General features: G+C 38.8%; 1 protein-coding gene across 1 annotated transcript; it reads right to left on the bottom strand.

Moving 5' to 3' along the window:
- Positions 1-1,024: 1,024 nt before the first annotated feature.
- LOC135465723 (E3 ubiquitin-protein ligase MARCHF6-like) lies at positions 1,025-24,905 on the bottom strand. Its single transcript, XM_064743040.1, has 25 exons — positions 24,881-24,905; positions 22,594-22,690; positions 21,071-21,144; positions 20,587-20,730; positions 19,773-19,845; positions 18,945-19,098; positions 18,215-18,386; positions 17,364-17,425; positions 15,908-15,940; positions 15,408-15,459; positions 14,905-14,963; positions 14,487-14,596; positions 11,979-12,093; positions 11,324-11,527; positions 10,349-10,399; positions 9,688-9,788; positions 9,129-9,315; positions 8,029-8,208; positions 7,570-7,639; positions 5,881-6,062; positions 5,079-5,213; positions 4,187-4,276; positions 3,148-3,280; positions 2,059-2,194; positions 1,025-1,252 (listed from the first exon to the last, which is right to left on the bottom strand). Exons 1-25 carry the CDS (start codon positions 24,903-24,905, stop codon positions 1,159-1,161), a joined length of 2,733 nt encoding a protein of 910 aa, XP_064599110.1. The 3' UTR covers positions 1,025-1,158.
- Positions 24,906-25,130: the final 225 nt, after the last annotated feature.

Here is a 25,130-nt window from a genome sequence, read left to right as displayed (position 1 = left end):
AACCTGCTGATGGTCGTGCCCTGTCTGGTTTCCTCCCACCATAATGCTGGCCGCTGTAGTATAAGTGAAATATTCTTGAGTACAGTGTAAAACACCAATCAAATAAATAAATAAATAAATAATTTCGCATTTGCCAAAGTACTCCACGTTTGACTGGTCAATACATTCTTAGTAGGCTGATACATCCCCTGATCCACACTTCATGATGACTTTTGTGTTTTGTAATGTTTGACATACACAACCACATTATAACATGTTAGGGTAACAAAGGGCTCTGCATATGCCCCCAGCATCTGTGCCTCACACAAGTTCTGTGTGGTAGTATTTGACAGACATAATTACACTATATTACATCTGACACAGGGCCCTGCAGATGCTCCCAGTCATTATGTCTAACGCAAGTTCTCTTCTGTAGCACTGGGCAGACAGAACCCCTCTACATACATGTCAGGGTAACACAGGGCTCTGCAGATGCCTCCAGTCACTGTGTCTCACACAAATTCTGTTCTGTAATGTTTGACACACACAACCACATTATAACATGTCAGGGTAACACAGGGCCCTGCAGGTGCCCCCAGTCATTATGTCTAACACAAGTACTCTTCTGTAGTGTTGGGCAGACACAATTCCTCTATATACATCTCAGGGTGACACAGGGCCCTGTAGGTGCTGGCAGTCATTATGTCTAACACAATTTCTCTTCTGTAGTGTTTGACATACACATCTCCTCTATATACATCTCAGGGTGGCACACGGCCCTGCAGGTGCTCCCAGTCATGATGTCTAACACGTTCTCTTCTGTGGTGTTTGACATACACCATTCCTCTGTATACATGTCAGGGTAACACAGGGCTCTGCAGATGCCCCCAGTCACTGTGCCTCACACAAGTTCTGTTTTGTAGTGTTTGACAAACATGATTCCACTATATTACATGTCAGGGTGACACAGGGCTTTGCAAGTGCCCCCAGTCGTTATGTGGAACACAAGCTCTGTTCTGCAGTGTTTCACATACACAATTCCACTATACACATCTCATGTACCAAAATTTACACAAACACCAGTCTAGGTTATCACAAGAGCCTATGTACATGTTACTGCAGATACAAGAATAGTGTAAAGTGTTAATCTCTGCCACTCCAGCCCACTACGGGCTCAGGTCATATGTCTGTCGCAGGAGGCTCAGGAGGGACAGGGTCTGAGGGGATCAGACGGCGAGGCTCATAATTTACTAATCTTTGGCCTACTAAATATCTGAAACAGAAATGAGAGCCAAATTTACTATGAATTTTTGTTTGCTTAGCGTTTAATGCCACTTTCTGCATTATTTCAGTCATGTCTTGACAAAGTCTCCTTGTAGCAGGCTGGACTCAATTACAAAAGCGGCGTGCAGCAGTTTTTTATCGAAAATTCGTCATAGGTCATTATTACCGTACCATTGTTCCTATACGTGCAACTTTCATACATGTACAACATCTTTGTGAAACTGTGCACTGGTTTCTATGCATACATATTTACAGTGCTGCCTCACTGAAACATTATGCCGAAGACACCGCACCCCACATAGTCACCTGGCTGACCAGTAGTTAACTTATCTACTAATGTACTGAACCATAAACCAGGGATGTACCACACTGTTGGTCTGAAGGTCTTCAGTATGGGAATGGGCTGTGTTTACCAATACAGTTCTTGCTTTATTTAGCTTTAAATACCAGCAGAGGAAGTGGTCCCAGCTGAAAACTGTTAAACCTAATGTACTACTCTGTACATACATCATTTTCATTTATATGGCAGTAGTCATATTTAAGGGTCATGGAATTCGGAATACCTTTCTCCAGGTACCTGTCAAACCTTCTGACTTAAAGCCACATTCGCACTAACACAAGCTGGATGAGGGCCGTTATGACAAGTATATGGTCTGAGCAAACTTAAAAAAAAACACACATCAAACTTAAAAAACACACACACATCTATGTACAAAAGCATCTGCTGCAAAAATTTTGGTTTGAAAACTATGAATTTTTCCACATGTTAACAGTTCACTTACAACTGATACTTACTTATCATTTTTAATGTGCTCATACAGCCGTTTAAACTGCCGTACTTGGAAAATACTGAGCGAAGAAAGCATTAATAGGAACAGGAGGAAGGGGTATATCCTGCGCAGTACCTGGTTCTCTACTTCAAACCCAAAACCTACAAACAAAATACATCATTCAGTAGTTCTCACATCTTATGACATATAAACTAAATCTGTCAATTTCGTTTACATGTGGTTAGTATTACGCTCCCAGGACTTAACATAATTCAACCTTTTTGCATATGAAAGAGCACTTTCAGCATGGTTTATGAATTCAATTTTGAAGACAAAACCACATTAGTTGGTTTGGCCAATTTCAGGGCTTCACAAAAAATATAATTTTATCAGTCTACACAGAATAATACTTCCAGGAAATGCCGGAATAAACACCTTACAATCACGCGAAAAAGTTGAAGAATTACAGTAGTTGGATTGATGTCATCAGAAGCGCAGACTGATCCGTATTTAAATCAAGACAACAAACTGTATACTTCAACAAAAACTTAACATAATGCAAAAGTATAGATATTCTGAGGAAATGAAGAAGTCGAGTATATGACAAAATTTTAACTGTCCTCTTCAGCCTGATGATGTGACTTCTTAGTTTTTGTGAAGTATTACTTGTTTGGCACGATGCACTAGCCAGTTTGAAAAAACAATGGTGCCAAACCAGAAAAAGCTTTAGTCTAGCCAATAATTTTGAACAGCAAAACTCTGTAGCAGTAAGTACCATTTACATGATCCCACGATTACTGAGATTTGTATATGGTCTCTTTGATTCTATATTTCCATGTACATCCCTTAAACAACAGAGGGCAACATATTGAAGATAACTCTGCAAAATAGATTTATTTATTTGGTGTTTTACGCAGTACTCAAAAATGTTTCACTTATACATGTATGACCATGGCCATCATTATGGTGGGAGGAAAGCAGGCTCTGGAAAATAGAATTTCTATAAAAGCACAAGATATCCAAAGTTTTGCGACCCTACAGTTGGACAGGATCTGTGGATCACATATACAATACCAATCACATTAGCCTGGAGTTTACCGAGCAGACAACTCACCTAATGTAGGGACTATACTTTTAGCTATGATGTAAGGGACTGACAAAGCCATGCCCAAAACACCTATCACAGGGCAACACAGTTTGATCAGGATGAACCTCAGGTTCATATTCCTCAGGCCATCATTGTAAATCTGAAAAGGATAACATAAAACACTGTAAGTTTTGTGTCCAATACAGGCAGACGACACAGAGAGCTTTAGAACAAAAAACTACAGTGATATCGCAAATTTAATAGTGAGCAAAATTGTGCACATTGAGACAATCAAAAGCGTCATGTTATTTGTTTTAACCAATCAGGTATGAATCATTTCTATAACCCCAGGACGTACTATTTACATTTATCTATCTTATCTTATATTTAGCTATTTATCTATTTACGGGTATGTCATCCATACCCTGTTTTATTTTTTAACCAGAGGTAGGTGGGAAATGAGTGACACAAAATCACGTTTCTAATATGGCACATCCCATGTGATTAAAGGTTGATTCATAGAGTTACAAAGCACGCCATAAAGAAATGTCTGACCACTCAGGCCTGCTTCCATCCACCTTCCTAAATAACTCAGGTTACACTATTTGTGTCTTTTCTTCTAAATCCTACTTATTATTCATCAAAATCCAGTTCAGTTTTAGCACGTTTCAAAAAATGGCTATTTCATGACCAATATCTGGACCTCTCGCCATTGTTATGTCCCCTTGAAAATACACCTGTTCTTCTGTGTGTCTTTTATTTGTGCACAGGATTTCTCAAAAACTCAGATAGGACTCCAAAAACTAGCAGAACATATTCTCCTCATTGTGTACATGACCTGATTGAATTTTGAACTTGGGCGCATATCCTTTATCTATTTTTTCTTGATTTTACAGATTTTGGACAAAAAAATGGAGCACATGTGTTCCAAACACTCAGAACAGCTTCTAGTTTCGAAGCATTCATTTTCATGGCAACATAATTTATACCATACTGAGTATACCACTGAAAAAATTGCTACATCAACCCTACACCTAGTGAACTGCGCCCAGTAGGGTGTACCCACCTGTTCCATGACCCTTTTGAGCCACCACTGAGGCCCCATCATGGTCACAGCACACACGATCTTAGCATGGAGGATCCCTAATGCCCAGTCCTATCAATAAACACAGCAATCAGTGACAATAATATCCGACAGTAAAGCAGCATTTTTATAATAAGTTAGCTTACATCTATCGCCACAAAACCTCCTAGGCCCAGTTGTTCAAAAGTGTATTGGTTAATACCGGTCTTATTAGTCACATTGTATATTTATGATTTTAACAAAACCCAACAACCATTACAGTTGTACAGAGACCATAAGGAAGAACAGCAGATTTAGTTCATATATAATATATGTTACACAATTATTTTGGGGCCAAGCAGGAAAAGTGAAGACTTGTCTTTAAGTTAAATCCGGTATTAAGACTTAAGACAGTTTTGAACAGCTGGGTGCTGGTGTTCCTAATTTGAATTAATTATTTAATTGAAGTTTAGTGCCCTATGCAAAGGGTTTTTCACTTAACGGACAAACAGTCTCACATAAACTATCGAGAGCTGGACTTGAGTATGGAACCACTTTGGTAAAAGGTGTTCATGCATTTGGCTTCGGAAAGACTGACACTTCAATACAAGAAACAAAGAAAAGACCCTTATACCATATTTATTTATTTAGTTATTTGATTGGTGTTTTACGCCTGTTGATAGCAGACCTTCCAATGTATGGCCCCTCTTATAATTTAAGAGGCATCCTCAAACAGAAAGGCAGTCAAAACAAAACTGTACAGCAATCCAGAATATGACAATAAGTATCAAGAAAATTTATGATTACTAAGGTCTAGATCATGGCTTATTCTGAACTGATGGGTTAGTACAGGGAAGATCAGTCTCATTCTGAGTTGTCACTGTCAAAAACTTACCTGCCACGGAAAGAAGACAGGTGACTGATCTAATGGCACTCTGAGCGGGGCCACAACAACCAATTCAAACAACAAACCCAACAAAAGGGGCACAACCCCTATCAAAAGTGCCGCCAGCACCAGTGACTTGAAAGCCTAAGAGAGAAGAACATAAAAGTAACAATTGTCTTATTTTCTTACACATTAAAATGTTGCCAATAAACTTTGGTTTTGACCAAATGTAACAAGATATGTCAGGAACACTTTAGCTCCTGAGGGCTGAGGACTACCATCTCCCATTTCGGGCTTGCTTCAATACAAAAGACACCCATAAGTAATATCATGACATCAAAGATATATTAGGTTGTGTTTTGTCCTGAATTGTGGAAAAATCAAGACCAGGTATCAAAATTTTTGATATCTCTAGCTCTTCAAGCTGATGATTAAAATATGATTTCAATGTGTTAAATATCTCAGATTCTATTTAGAGTCATAACAAAACAACGTGTCACTGGGTAATGTACAACATTTGTTTACGTCTCTGAAATTATGAATATTTGTACGATTCAGTCATCAGTTCAGTGTTGACCTGGGTTCAATGTGAGGTCATAATCTTTAGTCTGAGCTCTTAAAAATGAGGTGCATCACTGAACACATTGATCCCTGAAAACCAGATATAAATGTACCTGCATGAAGAGAGATAGCTCTTGAAATATACATTCAGGAAATCTTTCATCAGTATTTTCAAACAACGAACTTATGTGAAGTCTTCTGCACTCACCATACAGTTTAATAGCTATCCCATAACAAGAGCAGCACTCACCAGATAGGCCCACTCCTTCAGCTTGTTAACAATGACAGAGGTACCCTGGGGGATCCAGTTATACAGAATGGTGCCTATCCTCAGGGTCAACCAGCACACGTACAGTCCACAGGCTGCTGTGTACAACTCATGGATCTTCGCGTCACCCATCCATAATGACATCAACTTTCTACCTATGGACACTGGAACAAGAAATAAAACATGAAATCTTCAACTTTTTTTTTTTTACCTCTACAGCCCTTTTTTCAGTGGAATTCATGTACACAATTATGATGACAAGGCATTCAGAGAATCTCACTAGCTCGCCTGCTATAGCAGTCAACTTGACAATGGAATCAGAATAAAGATAAAAGCTGTAAAGTGTTGTGGTGGTAAAGACATCACTGTGGGGAGTTCATGAACAAAACTGGGGCAGCTGATTTTGATATGTAAACTGTGAACTGCATGTGGCAATCCGTGAACAATTCCAACACTGTGAATGGCTGAGCAAATGTTGAGCTATGGCAGTCAAAAAAATTTCATTGTGGGGTGTTATAGGAGCAACTCGCGGAAATGGTCTTTGATACACAAATCGCTTCACGTGATTGGCTATCCCTGTATTAGGGGTGGCCAGTAGAGCCCTCTGTTTGGCTGAGCTAATACTCAGTTCACAACAGTCACTATCTGCGTGGATGGTTTAAACATTCCGTCACAGTACAGGACGGCACATACTCCAGCCAGTGCCATAGGTTCCTGGTACTAATACAGATGTGGAAAGCTTTCTACAGACACTGTTTATACCAGATACACTGGTACACACCGAGGTAAATTCACTCTCAAACAAATACACTGCAAATCTGGTGAAGTAACCAGAGAGGCCAGTGACTGCATAAGAAACTGTAGTCCTACAAGAAAGGCTTGTAGAAATCCGTGTTTACAGGGGAACAGAATGACGTCAATCTGAATGTTTGCATGATCTAAAAGAAAAAGGTTAACCTTCAAACCATGTATAAGCGCCCAGGAGCTAAAAAAAAGCTTAACTTGATACTATCACCAACATAGGCAAAGACACCTCTTCTCACAATTATTTGCCTTAGTTCCTACAGGCGACCTGAAAATGATGCTAAATAATTTGTTCATGTAACTAAAGATTCAAGCTTCATAAAACTGTGCAAATTATTTCTCTACATCCCATAGTTCTCTCAGAGTGTTTCAAAATATTAGTCGCAGTGGAGGTGAAAAATGTTGAAGAATTAGGGTATATCAGGAAAATGACCTGCTCTAATCTTAAACCATAATCTTTATGATATCATAATTTCCCAAAACATATCCATGGCCTTGACAAGCTGCAAATTTTGTGCCTGCTATTGAGTGGAACCTCTGAGGCAGCAGCAATGAAAATTGTGCAAATGTGCACAAGACAAACAAGTGTGTTTTCTTTAACTGAAAGTTTCTGGTTTTCTGTACTAACTAGGTCTAATGGCAGGTCGTAAAAGTTACGCCTGCGGTTTCTGATGCGTTTTATGTAACTGATGTAACAGAAAAAGCTAATCTGTCATAAATAACCTTTGTTGTAAAGTTAAGATAGTTTCTTTGAAACAACTCCCTGAAGAATCAAACACATTTCAAAAGCAGGTACAAACACATGTTTTCACATTGCTAATACCTGAATTAAAGCCAGAGTTAAAGATATAAAAGCTGTGATTTTACCTGGTAGAATTAAGGAGATGAGACTGCCAGCAAACAGTGTGAGTGACATCAAGACTAGCAATAACACCACCTGGGCAAGAGAAAAAGGGCAGTCATCAGAGGAATGACAGCAGAATCATTAAGTATATGTCAGCAATCTGAGAGATTTAATACGAAACGTGATAAAGCTAAGTCTTAGGACATCAAATTAGTACTATTCAAGAATCCTTACAAAGAAAAAAATTAACTGAACTGATGCATATGTGCATTTTTACATCATAAGTAAACATGCCTATCGTTATGATGAAAGAATGATCAAAAGTATAAGGTATATGTATAACACTTACACAGGTATATAAAGAGCCATCGTTTTCCTATTTAAGAAAACAAAACTAGATTTGCTCAGTGGACCAGTGTTTTTATCTGGAAACAAGGTGAGGCAAAATGGTTTAATTTTAAGGGAAAACTCTCCAGCCTTACTCTGAGTGTGAAGAACCTGGGACGCTTGTAGGGCTGGAATCCGGTGGGTCCACCTCCCTGCAGCATAGCCTGGTGGGCGGCCCCAAGCCCTACCCCCAAAGGCTGAGCAGGTGGGGGAGGGTTGTTAGCATTTGGGGCCTGAGGGGCTGGAGGTGGCTGATCACCCTGGATAACATCTGCCTGAGATTAGAGAACAACCATGTGTAAATTATAGTGGAGATTAATACAGTGTAGTGCATGTACACAATCGATTTCTAACCCATTTATCTAGTCACTACTTGATGCAGACTTTCAGAAGAATCTGATGTTATTTATTTAATTGGTGTTTTATGCTGTACTCAAGAATATTTCACCTATACGACAGCAACCTGCATTATGGTGGAAGGAAACCGAGAAGTGCCCAGGAGAAACCCACGACCGTCTGCAGGTGGCTGACAGATCTTCCGATGTACGGCCGGAGAGGAATTCAACATGGACCTGAACTCACAGCGACTGCAATGAAGAGAGGCTGGTCACTCCGCTGCTGTGGCTTGCTAGCCCCGTCGGCCATGGAAGCTCAAATTTTAGAAGAAACCCAAGGCTTTATTCTGAGGTCTTTCCAGTCCAACCAAAAGTAAAGCAAATTCTTCCAAGAATACTACCCCTGTTAATACAGTTAATGACCTAAAATTTCGACCCAAATCATAGACTTTTAAAGGCTAACAAATGTCACAAAATATTACTTTTTGTGCTGAAATCTACATTTTCCCAGCAGGGTACCATCCTATCATCTTAACTAACCTCACAACACCTTAGCTAGATTAACGAGACTCCAACTATCAGGTAAAATGTGCAACTTAATTACTGGCAAAATTTTAGGCCATTTTTCCACACTCATCATTTTTTGGTCAAGGTACTTCCATCAAGTTGATAATTGCACGTGTCAAGGCAGACATTTCATGTACAAGATCATGGATGAGGAACTACTTATTTGTAAAGGAAACAGGAAACCATTTTGTCCTTGCTATACAAAAATAGTCAATCCACAAATCTACTGCAAGTCATTCATTACTCACACAAACAGATTCGCAGGGGTTTCCCCTTAACCATGTAGATCTTACCTCATTCGTGTCCACTGTGACATCGCCGATCAGGTACGAGCGGAGCGAGAGTAGCCAGGCCACGCCTACTGTCCAGCCCCTCACCAGTCCCTTCAGCCACATGCGGGTGTGACCTTGTTCTAACAGAGCTGGCAGAACCACCTGTAGCAGCAGTAACTCCAGCGACAACTCACCCACTGGAGCCTCACTGTCAAACACAACAGCAGGTCCCTCCTTATCCTCATTCATAATTAAAATCTATTTTATTACATGCATGTGATACAGATGCTTTTGAAGGTCTGCAACATTTCTTTTAATGACTATCCTGTTTGCAACCCCATTCAACAAACGGCAGGGATGATATTATCACACAATTCAGCTGCATATAAACCAAAATGTAGTTCATTTACATGACTTGAATTCTTGTTCCTTTTATAGCAGAGTCACTTTTGCACAGGAAGGAAACCATACTGTCTGAAATAACCTCTATCCTTTGAGCAATATTTCAGCCTGTAAGAGACTAATATGAAATAATTTCCTAAATGTACAAGTTCAAGTTGTACAATAAATTAAAACTTACCTGGACAGAAGTAGTTTGTAGGGCAAGAATGCAGGCAAAATCTTTCTGATAACTTTAACAGGTAACCATAGCATTAAGAGAACTGTGCTCCCAAATATTACCTGAAAATACACAGAACAGTGCAGTCACTGATAATTCACTAGCCCTGTGTCGGGCGGAAGTTAGCAGAAATCATTATGACACGTAGTACAATATATTAGTCTGCATTACTTTTACCACCCTAACACAACAAGCTCAGCTGTGATGTAAACCAAAGCTGAATAGACACTTCTGGGCTACACGTCAAATAAAAAGATCTACATCTATTATCATTTTATTATCTGATTATTACAGGCTAAGTTGTCATGGAGATCAATAAAGTGATCTTAATTTGTGACCGTTTCTATCATCATTATAGGCAAAGTTGGAATGGAAGCCAAAAATGCCTTTGTATGAGACCATTTTCACCATCATTATATGCTAAGCTGTTGTGAGATAGAAAGTCTGCATTTTTTAAATCTTTATTATAGGCTAAATTGTAAGCCAACCTTGGTCTCTCATCCCATTTACCATTAATACAGTTTATTAATTACCATTAGTATTGATAAGATGTCCTGGAAAGTGAAAACAGCCAAAACCTAGAAAGCAGCCTAAGCATAAAACTGCACAATACTACACTTACCACAGAGGCCACAAATCTTCTTACATGCCTGTACACAGGTAGATGAATCATCTGAAACAAGATCATGTTGTACTTAGACATCAGGGTTGATTCAACAAAGCCATTTCTGACCTAAATCAAAATTTAAAAACTCTTTTTAAAATTTTTACAATTTTTAGTTTTAGGGTGCTGAAAGTTGAAACCTGCACACATTTGACTTCAGAAAACATTGGTGAGGAGGACAAAATTTTAATTTCTAAAACCCACAAAACAAGCTTTAAGGTGGAATTTCAAATTTTCACTTAAGTCAGAAATGGCTATGTGGAGTGGGCCCCAGAACTCACGTGTGCCCTTATACCACATCAGCATGTGCTTAGCTATCAGTGTTCAAATGTGCCCTATTTAAGCCCATGAAGCGCAATTAGACAAGCCCTTAACTACCATAAGAACCTATGTTGTAGAGATATGAAACGCACTTAGCTAAGGTCTACTGAAGTACGCTTTACAAAACCGACAGTGTTTCTAAGTTCATGGGAAACAGAAATAGTCTCAAAGGTCAAGTCCTACATTCCTGAAGTAGGTGTTACCTCAGATCTAGTTTACAGCGAAACACCTGTATATAGTATAGGAAAAGGTAACCTGATCTGTGGCATGAGTCCTATTTCTCGTAACTTTCTCACGTAAAAGACGTTGTCTAGGCTAAAGTGCCTTAAGGTGAAGTCACTTACATGGAAAGTTATGAAAAATTGATTTACGAAGTTTTGTGAAAGAGGGCCCAGACCTTTGTGGTATCAACGTACTACACAACTGTGAGGATTACGAACATATTTTGTACAATGAGTTTTCTCTCAAAATAAGGAGACCTATTTGAAGCCATAAGACAGACTGCACATATACTGATGGAGAAAAAGTTCAACCACATATATAAGTCAAACTAATTCATGATAGAGGTCATAGTTTCACTGATTGTGTTTCTTCATGGGTTATCTCCCTTACCTCTTGGATGGGGTTAAACTCTGGGTCGTTGAGATTCCTGAGGAACCAGAGAACACCTGGGCGCAGGACTTCGCGCAGAAGCAGGATGAAAGACGCAAAGTAGAACACATACACCATACCAACCAGCCAGTGGATAAACATTGACGTTCCCGGAGCAAGGTGGAAAGAGTTTTTACGATCCTTCAAGGTGGCATCAAACATTGCCTGAAAAAGAGGACATACATCTCAAATATGATGAAAAGTTTCATACTGTGTTTACAGAGACATTTCCTGAAACTCGAACCAGGGCTTACACTAAAAACATGTGTGTTGGAGTTACCTGACTGATCTTACATAAAAGGCCATACTATAAAATTTTTACAGAGATGGCACAACTGTCTCAGAAAACCTATCTTGCTGCATTCATTTAATTCTCACCAATATATATACTGTTGATGTTAAATGTTCAAGTGCAAAGATGAGCACATCTAGTATGCCGTGATAACAATAGGTTCAATTAAAAATTCAATTATCAAGAATCTGTAAAGATAAAGTAGTGATTTCACAACCTCAGTATCTTCAGTTTTAAATAAATCCTAAAATTGCTAGAGTTGCTGAAAAGGTTTGGATTTGTTGTCGTGATTCGTTATTCGTTAGCGTGTCCATGTACGCTTACCAGCGAGCAGATGTCCAGCCACCAGCCACAGATCAGCGGGAACACACCAATCTCCACGACAACCAGCAGCTTCACTTTGACAACAACGTAACAGAGTCCTAGGACCCTGCGGAACCTGTTACGGAACATGAACAGAAACCTGTAAGAATTAGTACAACAGTGTTAACAGAGAGGCACATAAGTACCTGTGATCATATATCCTACACAGGTAGAGCTGCATCCCAAATGGATATATCCTATACAGGTAAATCCTACACAGGTAGAGCTGCATCCAAATGGATATATCCTCTACAGGTAAATCCTACACAGGTAGAGCTGCATTCAAATGGATATATCCTATACAGATAAATCCTACACAGGTAGAGCTGTATCCAAATGGATACATCCTATACAGGTAAATCCTACACAGGTAGAGCTGCATCCAAATGGATATATCCTATACAGGTAAATCCTACACAGGTAGAGCTGTATCCAAATGGATACATCCTATACAGGTAAATCCTACAGAGGTAGAGCTGCATCCAAATGGATACATCCTATACAGGTAAATCCTACACAGGTAGAGCTGCATCCAAATGGATATATCCTATACCGGTAAATCCTACACAGGTAGAGCTGCATCCAAATGGATATATCCTATACAGGTAAATCCTACACAGGTAGAGCTGTATCCAAATGGATATATCCTATACAGGTAAATCCTACACAGGTAGAGCTGCATCCAAATGGATATATCCTACACAGGTAAATCCTACACAGGTAGAGCTGCATCCAAATGGATACATCCTATACAGGTAAATCCTACACAGGTAGAGCTGCATCCAAATGGATATATCCTATACGGGTAAATCCTACACAGGTAGAGCTTCATTCAAATGGATATATCCTATACAGGTAAATCCTACACAGGTAGAGCTGTATCCAAATGGATACATCCTATACAGGTAAATCCTACACAGGTAGAGCTGCATCCAAATGGATATATCCCATACAGGTAAATCCTACACAGGTAGAGCTGCATCCAAATGGATATATCCTATACAGGTAAATCCTACACAGGCAGAGCTGTATCCAAATGGATATATCCTATACAGGTAAATCCTACACAGGTAGAGCTGTATCCAAATGGATACATCCTATACAGGTAAATCCTACACAGGTAGAGCTGCATCCAAATGGATATATCCTATACAGGTAAATCCTACACAGGTAGAGCTGCATTCAAATGGATATATCCTATACAGGTAAATCCTACACAGGTAGAGCTGCATCCAAATGGATACATCCTATACAGGTAAATCCTACACAAAGAGCTGCATCCTAATGGATACATCCTATACAGGTAAATCCTACACAGGTAGAGCTGCATCCAAATGGATATATCCTATACAGGTACATCCTACACAGGTAGAGCTGCATCCAAATGGATATATCCTATACAGGTAAATCCTACACAGGTAGAGCTGCATCCTAATGGATACATCCTATACAGGTAAATCCTACACAGGTAGAGCTGCATCCTAATGGATACATCCTATAAAGGTACATCCTACACAGGTAGAGCTGCATCCAAATGGATATATCCTATACAGGTATATCCTATACAGGTAAATCCTACATAGGCAGAGCTGCATCCAAATGGGATTCACCCTATACAGGTAAATCCTACACAGGCACACACTACACATCTCTTTGCCTATGTCCTACACAGGCATATCCTACAAAGGTAGACCCTACACAGGTGCATTCTACATTGGCACATCCTTCAAAAGAACAATCTACATTGGACGCCAGCTCATGCTGGCGTCCTCTCCAGCCATATGTGAGAAGGTCCTCAGCAACCTGCGGATGGTCGTGGGTTTCCTCTGGGCTCTGCCCTGTTTCCACCCACCATAATGCTGGCCGCCGCCACATAAGTGAAATATTCATGAGTATGGCATAAAACACCAATCCAATAAACAAACAAATAACATATATCTATACAGGTTAATATAATAACTGAAGTGACTTGTAACTTTAACATCCCTTGTAACTTTTATGTCTTACTCAAGTTAATTATAACTTTCAAAGTTCACCAAATATTAACTACTTATGTCTACATGGTAAAAGCATATGACCTGGACCCAGGAACACAAAGCTGTCTTAGACTTACAGAAGATTTAGTCTTAACCTCAAACCACTTCACTGCACTACTACTATGACTTACCTTAGTAATTTTTATCTTAATTCGTAGATTTGCCTTGAACTTTTATGACAATATTGAAAGTTTACAACTAACTTCAAACATACATCTACGTTTGGGAATCATACAACGGATTAAGGCTAAAACTGACTTGAATCTAAAACAGTTTCTTGACCCTGCGCTGCTGAAGTTCTATGCAACTTCTAATTACATTTTCTGAGCATTAATTACTGAAAGGTAAATTCCCGAAGCAAGTCATAAATTGTAAGTTCTTAATAAAAGTCCATGATGTTACAATCACATTCAAGTCAGAGAAGCAGATGTACCTTTTGAGCCTGGCCAGGGAACAGAGAAAATACAAGATGACCAGAGATATGGATATGACCACATAGCCGGTCAGCGCTGTCAACAAACCCTCAAAATGTGACGCCAAGACCTGTGGAGAGAGAGAGAGATAGAAATCAAACGGTTGCCGGTGTACTTAACTGAGAAGTTCAGTAGTGATCAGCTGAAACAGTGTTCACATAGTGCAACTTGTCGTATTGACTTGGTAAATTAAAATTTAGGACTAATTTCACTGACAAAATAAGTTGATGAGAACAAAAGAAGACAGCATTACTGGTTATTCATATCATAGAGAAAAAGTGTTCAAAAATTGATTTTATATTTTGGTAAACATGAATATTTATAGCTCAAAGGACTTAACACACGACTTTTCATCTGTTCAGATGCCTTCATCCTTACCATTTCATCAGCCTTCAAACCTACTAAAGTAAACTGGCCAATGTGGTATGGGCAAAATGCTGAAAATATGAAAAAATGGAAGGTAAGTAAGTAAGTGTGTCAAAATGTGCAACAGAACTACCCTAGTTTTAAAACAGATACTAATGGTGCTGGATGCAAAGAATTTATACATATCTCTCCAAATTTTTTTTTAAAAGTAAAGATATGAATATGTTGTTCATTAGATGGACTAACCATGTGAAAAGACACTAAATATTTCTGCTACAATTACATGTAAATCGGCTAAAAGAGCGGATCAGGTGTCTTGGAAGAATTGGGGTAAAACGGCATAATTAACACCTGATCTGTAACTTATCATGGTAAATTCAATACCACAAACTATTAATAAAAAGTTTGGAAAAAGAAATATAAATATATATATATATATATATATATATATATATATATATATATATGTATATATATCTATATTCCAATATATGAAACATGAACTTTCAACTCACCAAAGACTAGAATGAAGAGAGTGTTGAGGGAAACTACCCAGAACACATGCTCCTGAAAATACACAAGAACAACAGCTGTTATAACATAGGAATCAATGACAAATGATTACAAGACTACTAAAAAAGTGAAAGAAAACAAAACAAGAAGTGAGCCAAATGAACATCAACCGAAAGATCAATGAAAACTACAACAGAAACTACATTTACTTATTTTTTTTTCAAGAGTTCAGTATCTTTCTACATAATTAAATGTAGTTAAATGCATTAATTCAACAATGAGCTTTACAGACAACATGTAACACAAAAAAAGACAAATTAAGAACCAAGTCATAAAATGAAATAATCATTAAACTAAAGGAAAAGGTAAGAATAATTTTGGATAGGATTTTCAAATTTTCTTCATTTTTTTGTTTATATTTCTCTTAAAATGAAATATTTCAAATTTCTTTCAGTTCTGCTCAGACTACAAAGGCAGTTGTTATATGAAATGGGTTACTTACCAGAAACACCAAAGAGCCATCCAAGCCCAAAAGCTGTGAAGGAGAAAAGAACATTGGTGTAGTCTTACATGAAAGTACTGTCAGCAATATTATCATTATATTCCATCTAACAGGTAGGACTAAGTATAACATTCATATCTATTGTCAACCGCACCTGTTGCAATGGTATGCTAATAGACAGTGGTCATTATGAATTGAATGGTGGAGAGTTTTAAACTATTTAACACAGAGAAAGGGAATTCATGGTGACTGGTTGTGCGATGGAAATAATCAGAGTTATCTTGAGTACGTTATATCCAATCGTAGCCAATAAGAGTTTGCAACAACAATGGGCAGGAGGATTTCAGAACTGCTGCGCAACAGTTTTTTTGGTTCCGTGTACTTTTGACCTGGGAAACATTTTTTCAATTGCCAACAATTTCTGCTATGGAAACTGATTTACCTGTAATAATTTCAGTATTAATGGCATTTCATCAACTAAAATTTGGTCTTTGGTGTTTTTTGCAGAAAAAAAAAAAAAGAGGTTCGAGAACTGGGTACTCTAAAACTTGTCAGTTTGAGTTATCTCCCCTACCTAAAGAGTAGACCGCACTATGTGTTAAATACTTCCACAACAGCCCTGAAAATCTCAGAATACGAATTTCAGAATACGAATACGAATTTCATATGAATCCAAACTTCTTTGATCAAGGGCCTTGATTGGCTTTCTGTCCTACATCTAATTCATCAGCCACATGTTCTACTTAACTTCCTGTTCATCATGGCTGACAGCATTGCAAGCTCGCTGTACTCTCAGAGGCTGAAAATACAGTGCCTCTATGTCGGATCAAACTACAAAAAAACACCCCTGCCTTTTTTGAAGCAAGTAACTTTCCGAGAAAGTGGTAAGGGCATAGAATATTATTTTTCTTACTGTGATTGGGCCTGTATGCCATAACCTAAGAGTGGTTTCAGATTAAATTGTAAAAAAAGATCAGATAAAACTGACTCAAATAAGTCCTGGAAAAAGTAAACTGATACAATGTACATTCTATGTACAGACTGTGGTACTAGCGCAGAAAAGGATACTGGAGCTTTAGTGTGTGATCTTGGGACACTTTCTTTCACTGTCTGCAGGATTAGGACAAGCCTTGACACATCATGTTAGTGTAATTAAGTTTTGTACACAATTGTCTCGCATGTTCTTTTTGCTTTCTTGTTTCACGTCACTTATTATGTGACAACTGTGTGACTTTCCTAGGTCAGTTCCTCAGCTGCTCTGTGCAATTCTGCGGAGTTCCAGTTATTGTCACATATGACAGACACAATCAAGTGAGCTAGTTTAACCCTGACATTAAAAATTACCCTTGCACAGGTCTGCTCTTCAGCTGTTCTATCCCACTCCAGAGTTCCTGCTATTGTCAGTTATGACAGAGACAATTGTGTGGTCTAGTTTAAATCTGACATGAACACTTACCCTTTCCCAGGTTAGCTCCTCAGCTGCTCTGTCCCACTCTATGGGGTTCCAGTTATTGTCATCTGATCAGAAAATGAAACCAGTATGAATTTAAGAACTTGTCCTATGTTCAGTTCAATGATGGGTGTTACACATGTATTCTAATGATTGATTGATTTATTTATTTATCTGACTGGTGTTAAATCTGTACTCAACAATATTTCACTTATATGACGGTGGCCAGTATTATCATGCGAGGAAACCGGGCAGAGCCTGGGGGAAACCCACAGTGCTCCACAGGTTGCAGGCAGACCTCCCCACTTACAACTGGAGAGGAAGCCAGTATGAGCTGTACTTGACCTCACAGCGACCGCATTGGTGAGAGACTCCTGGGTCATTATGCTGTGCTAGCGTGCTAACCAACGGAGCCACGAAGGCCCCAGAATTCTGATGAACTACAGTTGTGTGATTACCTGTATGTCTTATACAGACACAGCAAATAATTCTTACTTTACTTTTATCCAGCAGCACAAAGTATATAAAAAATGTCCCACAAGGAAGATTTTGCTCAAAAAAGTCCACTGTAAAATCTAATACTATAAACGCCCATACTAAACTCCTTTGGAAAAATCCTTGAACAATAAAACTATTTTCTTGCATGGTCTTTCTATTAAAGCACACTGTAAAAACTCCATTGATATTTATATTATTCTTTTAACTTTATAGCACTGATTACTTGTTGTCTGAATGGAGTAAAGTATAGCTACCCCACACACCTAAAAGTACCACTCTGATGTCACCATTCATCACTATTAAAAGGTAAACACCCTTGATAATTTGGCCTACTAAATGCCTTTCCCTCAAGCACTCACCCTGGGCTCCATTGTTGGCATTGTTAGCAGCCCCATCAGCTTCTCCTGCCCCCTCAGCCCCCTCGGCAGGGGCGGGCGGTACAGCATTCTCATCATTCGGCTGAGCTGCTGCTCTAGGTGCCGCCCCGAACTCTGCAGCAAGGTTGTTGACAAAACCTCCTTCTCCAGCATTCTGAATCGCAACAGAGCAGTACCAATTTATGTTAACTTTTCTTTTCTTTACTTTCTATTTAATCAATGTTTTTTTTGGTAGTTTTTTGAAAGCCCTGTCATTTTTATAGTATAATTGTAAATAATATCACCTGCCAAAAATGTCAAGAAGCTACATGCTGTGTATATTTGTAAGCTGTATATCCTGAAGGCTCAATGAATAGGCGTAATTAAATAAAACTGCTGATGGTTGTGAGTTTTCCCTTCGCTCTGTCTGGTTTTCTTCCATCATAAAGCTGCCCGCCATCGTATAAGTGAAATATTCTTGATAATGGTGTAAAACACCAATCAAATAAATAAAATCAAAAAAAGAAAAGAAAACCAATGCCTCAAGCCTCTAGTTAACTAAAAAAAAACAATAAAAAAAACTTATTAACCTTTATAACATGTCACAAACTTGTTCTTCTGACAAAATTATAGGTCGGGGCAGGAAAACTAGAATGTTAAATACATATTCATCTTGTAGCTTGTTTTGTGACTGATCCATATGTACCAAGAAGGACAACACTGCTGTTATTACCCGTTGTTGATTGGCTGGTCGATGCTCTTGCTCCAGCCAATCAGGACCTCCTCCATGTAAGATCTGTTCTCTCAGCCACACCAGACTAATAAATGCACAGAGAGTACAGGTCACCACAAAACAGCCCTGGAAACAGTCCGATAACAGGTTCTCTCTGCAAGAAAAACCCCATGGTACAATGCTCATTTGATTTTTTTTTTTTTTTTTTGATTGGTGTTTTACGCCGTACTCAAGAATATTTCACTTATACGACGGCGGCCAGCATTATGGTGGAAGGAAACCGGGCAGAGCCCGGGGGAAACCCACGACCATCCGCAGGTTGCTGGAAGACCTTCCCACTTACGGCCGGAGAGGAAGCCAGCATGAGCTGCACTTGAACTCACAGCGACCGCATTGGTGAGAGGCTCCTGGGTCATTACGCTGCACTAGCACGCTAACTGACTGAGCAATGCTCATTTGAGATAAACACTTACCTCTGTACTGTGTCATGGAAACAGACAACAGATTCTGTCCACATGAAAAACACCAAGGTACAATGTTCAATTGGGATATACATGTACCTCTGTACTGTGTCATGGAAACAGTTAGCCAACACATTCTGCCCACATGAAAAACACCCAGAAAACAGTCAGATAACATATTTTGTCCGCACAAAAAAAACACCAAGGTATATGTAAGATGTTCAGTTGAGATATGCCTTTGCACTGTGTCTTAGAAACAGTTTACTAACAGATTTTTTTATTCTATGTTACACTTGTAACGCAGTGCTGAATCTGTTGTCTTGAGAACGTAACAAATGATGAAAATACACGTTCTTCAGATACTTACGTTGACAGCATGTCCAGAGGCAGGGTAAGCAGAGAGCTGACCGATCCCGTAAACAAACATCTGTATATACGACCTGGCAAATACAAAACACATACATCTTATAACATATAATGATCAACTCTTTAGGAGGTGGGGGGGTTGGGATTTAGTCAGTGTTTTTGAAGAGTGAGTTTGAAGTGGTGTGTCTCGAAGAATAAAGAGATATGACCTTATTCACCTCTGTCTTAAATGAAGCTTTTGTAAAAAACAAAAAGCCATACCAGATGTACACAGGTAAATTAATGACTTATTTTATAAACCTTGTCTATAAAAATATACACCTGGCTTCCATGTGACTGATATCTGTGTTTATCACTCCAAATTTACAATAGCCCTTATGCTTGTGTTCACCTGGCTTCCATGTGACTGATATCTGTGTTTATCATTCCAAATTTACAATAGCCCTATGCTTTTGTACACCTGGCTTCAATTTGACTGATATATGTGTTTATCATTCCAAATTTACAATAGCTCTATTCTTGTGTACACCTGGCTTCCATGTGACTGATATCTGTGTTTATCATTCCAAATTTACAATAGTCCTAGGCTTGTGTACACCTGGCTTCCATGTGACTGATATCTGTGTTTATCATTCCAAATTTACAATAGTCCTAGGCTTGTGTACACCTGGCTTCCATGTGACTGATATCTCAAGGCATGCTACTGGAGACGCTTCATCACTGTCACTTAATTTTGTTCCAAGTATGCCATTACCTATATATATGTCCACATGTAATTTTCTTATCTAGCAAAAGTAGACATTTTGCATACTTACATGCTGTAAGAGGTACAACACCAAGCCAAGCAAATGCCACAAGAGTGTAATGGAACCAATAGCGTACAGCCTTGCCTATACTGGATAGGAGTCCCCCAAGGATATCCTTCACTGGCAGCCTCTTGGGCATGTCAGGCGAGTATACTGGATGACAGATAACAATAAGTAGATGTAGGTTCCCTACCCCAATAAGATAGGTTAGAGAGAAGAGAAAATACACAGAAAATAAATAAATAAAACTGTTGCGCAATAAACAATATTTCTTGTTTTCATGTCACATAAGTGTATATCAACACATACATGTACAGAAACTCCGCCAGATCTAATACATGTACCAGTAGTTGAGGTCAGGCCTTCTGAGGTCACATAATGGTGAAAATAACACATTCATAAACTGTAACAAATTTAGTATGTACATTTCCATGTTTAATAATCATTTTTTAGTTGGTAAAGATAATGAATTATTAAAAGTAAACACACTTACTTGGTGTGAAGGCAAATCTGTGTTTACATAGCTCACAATATTCTTTTCTGCTGTACTTCAACCATTGCACCAAGCTGTTAAAAAACAAAAGAAGGAAAACCAGCTCATCATTCAGTAAACACTTTGTTAATATCATTCATTCCCATGGGAATTAAAGACACTGCAGTAGACATGTTGGTTTGCCAGCTTAACGGGTAGACCACAAGTCAGATGCTTCAGGCAAATCAGGTGGTCGTGCCTGCATGCTCAGAGCAAGCCACAGCTGACTTGTCCAAGTGCTGTCCACGAGATCAAGACATCAACTGAAACAGGCTTATCTACATATATAAGCTCTCTAATATATGGACTTCTTACTTCAAAAAACAATCATGATCGTATTTAGGATCCTGTTTTCAACAAGCAGCAAACAAATGTTATTCCTGAAAAAAACACAGGCTGAAATCTTAATTGATTAAAGATTTGCAGTGCCTTAGGCCATCTGGCTCTGGGGACAGATACCGATCAATATTTGTTTAACACTGCAGCCATCTCAATTTTGAAATTTACCTTCACACAAAAATCATTGAGCTATTTTGCATTCATTTTGTCTTCTTTATTACATGTAATAAATCATTTAGGAACTGGATTAAGTAACAGTACCATTGTTATTAGGATTACACTTTCTAGTGCTGAAAATTGGCTGAGACCACTGTGGGTTTCGAACCAGTAACCTCAGAGTCAGGACACCAAATCGCCAGCAATACATGTCAACCGTCTAACCACTCGACCAACACGCTTACCACACAAATAGGAGGGAGATGACAAATGAAACAGCTCCCTTAGGTGAACGCACCTAAGGGAGATGTGTCATTTCTGATCATCAGAGGGGTAAAGCATGTTCACCGTAAAGTCTACCAGTCAACTGCCTTGTATTTTTGTGGAAGGCCTCTTGGTCGAGTGGTCAAGACGGTTGACGTATATTGCTGGCGATTTGGCGCCTGACTCTGAGGTCGCTGGTTTGTAACCTGCAGTGGTCTCAGTCAATTTTAAAAACTAGAATCTGTACTATAGTCAGAAAGTGTAATCCCTCATAACGATAATACTGTTATGTAACAAACCCAAAAAATTCACCTTACATTAGCCTAATAAACTCAAATAGTATGCATAAGTGCATGTGTAGGGGAAAATTGTGTCTTGGAACCATGATTAAAAACCACTTCTGAAGTTACTTTCATTTTCTCAAAATTACTTTTTGCATATGTATGCCATTTTCTAGACAATAACAGCATAAGCGATAAGGTAACTTTTTCTAAGAAAACTGTTCAACAAATGACCTAGCGAAACCGTTGTAACAAATTTTCATATAAATGATGAGCCCATGAAATGGTGACAGACATACTGTGTGCTCCGATCAATTTCCTAGCCATATTCATAATGACTATGGCCTAAACTTTGAAAGTTATAGACCTGAAGATTAGTCTTAAGGTATTACCCACACTAAGTGAAAGTGAAAGTAAAAATGAAAGCAAAACTGGTATACAAACCAATCCTGGTGGATGTAGCGAATACTTCCAGTACAGACACAGGGGTGAAACAGCGGCCTGTCTGGGGCACTTTCACATCTGCACACGCGGCAGATGTCTGAAGAACAGATAAATCTGAGTCTTAACATACAGATATTAAACAAGGCCATTATCTTTCCCTATATCAACAGTTTTCTATTACAAACCCTTCATTTCAAACAATAAAAACATAACCAAGCAACCTTCAGCTCTAAAGGTACATCTATCCGTGTATTAAAGTATAAATGCCAAAATATAGTTTGGCCATAATTGAAGCCAATCATATTTGGCTGGATTCATATCCAATATTTGCCAAAGTTCCTTGAAGTTGCAAATGTGCTATATATTTTAGATTGCTGGTTTCTTTAATATGCCACAGAATGGATTAGACATATTTCTAGAGCTTGGAATCTAATTTCCAAGTGGCCTAATTTTGGTCTAACTATTTGGCTTCAGTTCTGATCCAAATTTATGATGGTGGGAGAAATCACAGGAGCCCTCATCTATCATCACTCCAATTTGATCACTGAACACACATTAATCTGTGTTGAGAGGCCAAACTGGAGTTGGAGTATGATCAGATGAGAGTTTGTGTGGGGCAAATATCCTCCTGGGTGCATCCAGTGGTCATTTACTGAGATAATTCTTTGTAATTCTTGGCCAAGCAAACAATGATTTCCGAACTTAGTTGTGCTTGAAGGCACCTTTACTCCAATATGGCGTCACTACAATGCAGTCAACCATTACTTTTCTTAGAGCATACGCCTTACAGCTCATGTTTTGCTCTCTATCTTTGGCTTTACATCACCGCCACCAATAGCAAATATCATACAGAAATCTTAAACAACGCTGAGGTCAATACAGTCATGGTGATGAGGCAGGAAGTGATGTGGAGAGAGTAAACAATGTCACCTCTCACGTGTGAAGAGTCCCCAACAAAGTTGCTATGCTGCCACTTCAGCATAGTTCATTTTTAAGCCTACAACTACTGCAATGTTCCATCAACAGATGTGAACCACAAACAAAATGCCCCACCAGTGTCCACACGTCAGTTCAGTTGCCATTATGGTTTGGGTTTGTTTCAACAAAGGGTAATGATCTAAAGACTGACAGGCTGCTGATGAATACAGGTAATATCACTGAAATTATAGAGTGCATATTTGTGAAGGTGTGTACTTTCACAGGAGGCACACTGTAAGTGCCCGAGGTGCAAGGTGGCACTACTCCAAGAAAAGTAATTATAAGGATGCATGACTGCACTGTAGTAACTTCAAAATTATATTGGAGCAAAGGTGGTGTCAAGCAGGGCTGGTCAGAACTATGAAAACACAGTGTCATATCAATCAGATTTACATGAAGCCTTGGCAAAGATCACACACACCTTTTCAGTTTGTGTCAATTCTGTAAGACGAGTCGAAAGTTGGATGTCACGTGACCACCCTTTTGTGTCTAAAACAAAATGGCCACCCAATGTTAAAGCATTGGGGAAGGGAAAAAGTCACTTTTTGCCACTTTCCTAGTACCCAGTGAGGCCTAGTTGTACAAAATAATGTCACAAAAGCTCTGCAGAAATACTCAGACTATATGGAAAGCTGAAAATTATACAAATCCAATGTATACAAGATCGCTGACAAAGATTCAAAAATAGGCAATTTCCTATGCAATAATGATGGGACGACCGTTTTCCTCACCCACATAGTTTGTTCTAGCTTTCAATCCGTCTTACAGAATAATTCGCCAAACAACAGATTAACTATTTAACAGCACTGGTATACTGAGAGCATCAATTAGATACACAAAAAGGTTCTAGGTAAGCTTATGAAACAAGACAGGGCCGTGATAGATAGATATATGTAATTACAGCCCAGCTGCAGAGCTAATGGCAGATCTCTATGCAATTGTGCAAAGCCAGGCTTCTGGTGAATGGGAAATCTTGTATATTAATTTCCTACAAATATTGACAGCATTAAGAGAATAACGAATACTTGCAAGGTGAGACTGGAAAGCTTAGTGAACTATCAGAACAGTCATCCATCTGTAAGAGATTGCATGCTCATAAAAAGCATTTACACACACGAAACAAGATTTTGCCAATGCCACTGCAGTACCTGTGACATGCGACACACATTTCGAATTTTCCCAAGCTCACCAATTGCTTTCAGGTTTTACCTGTAACAACCATAACTTATCGCAAGTTAAAACCTTTGCATCAAAGAAGTTATCTTTGTTACAGGTCACCGCACATATATAAACAGACATCAACAGATACCTGTCTGCCCCTCAGCGTCATCCATTTTGATCGTCTTGTCGGAAGTGATCGTCTACCGTAAAGTGGCACACTATTACGACAATCGCTTTCCACTTACGACAGCGATATCAGTGAGCAATAAACCGATGTCTCTGCAGCTTTGTATGGACTATTTGTGAAGCCCAGTAAAATAGTTCACCAGTATTATCTGCGTTTTTCTTGTTGTCTACCATTGAATTAGATGCAACTCATCTATTTTCATTTTGCAACG

The sequence above is a fragment of the Liolophura sinensis genome, chromosome 5 (assembly GCF_032854445.1).
Source record: "Liolophura sinensis isolate JHLJ2023 chromosome 5, CUHK_Ljap_v2, whole genome shotgun sequence".
NCBI classification, from domain to species: domain Eukaryota; kingdom Metazoa; phylum Mollusca; class Polyplacophora; order Chitonida; family Chitonidae; genus Liolophura; species Liolophura sinensis.
The sequence above is the reverse complement of the archived record's forward strand: the minus strand, read 5'-3'. Positions and strand labels throughout refer to the sequence as shown.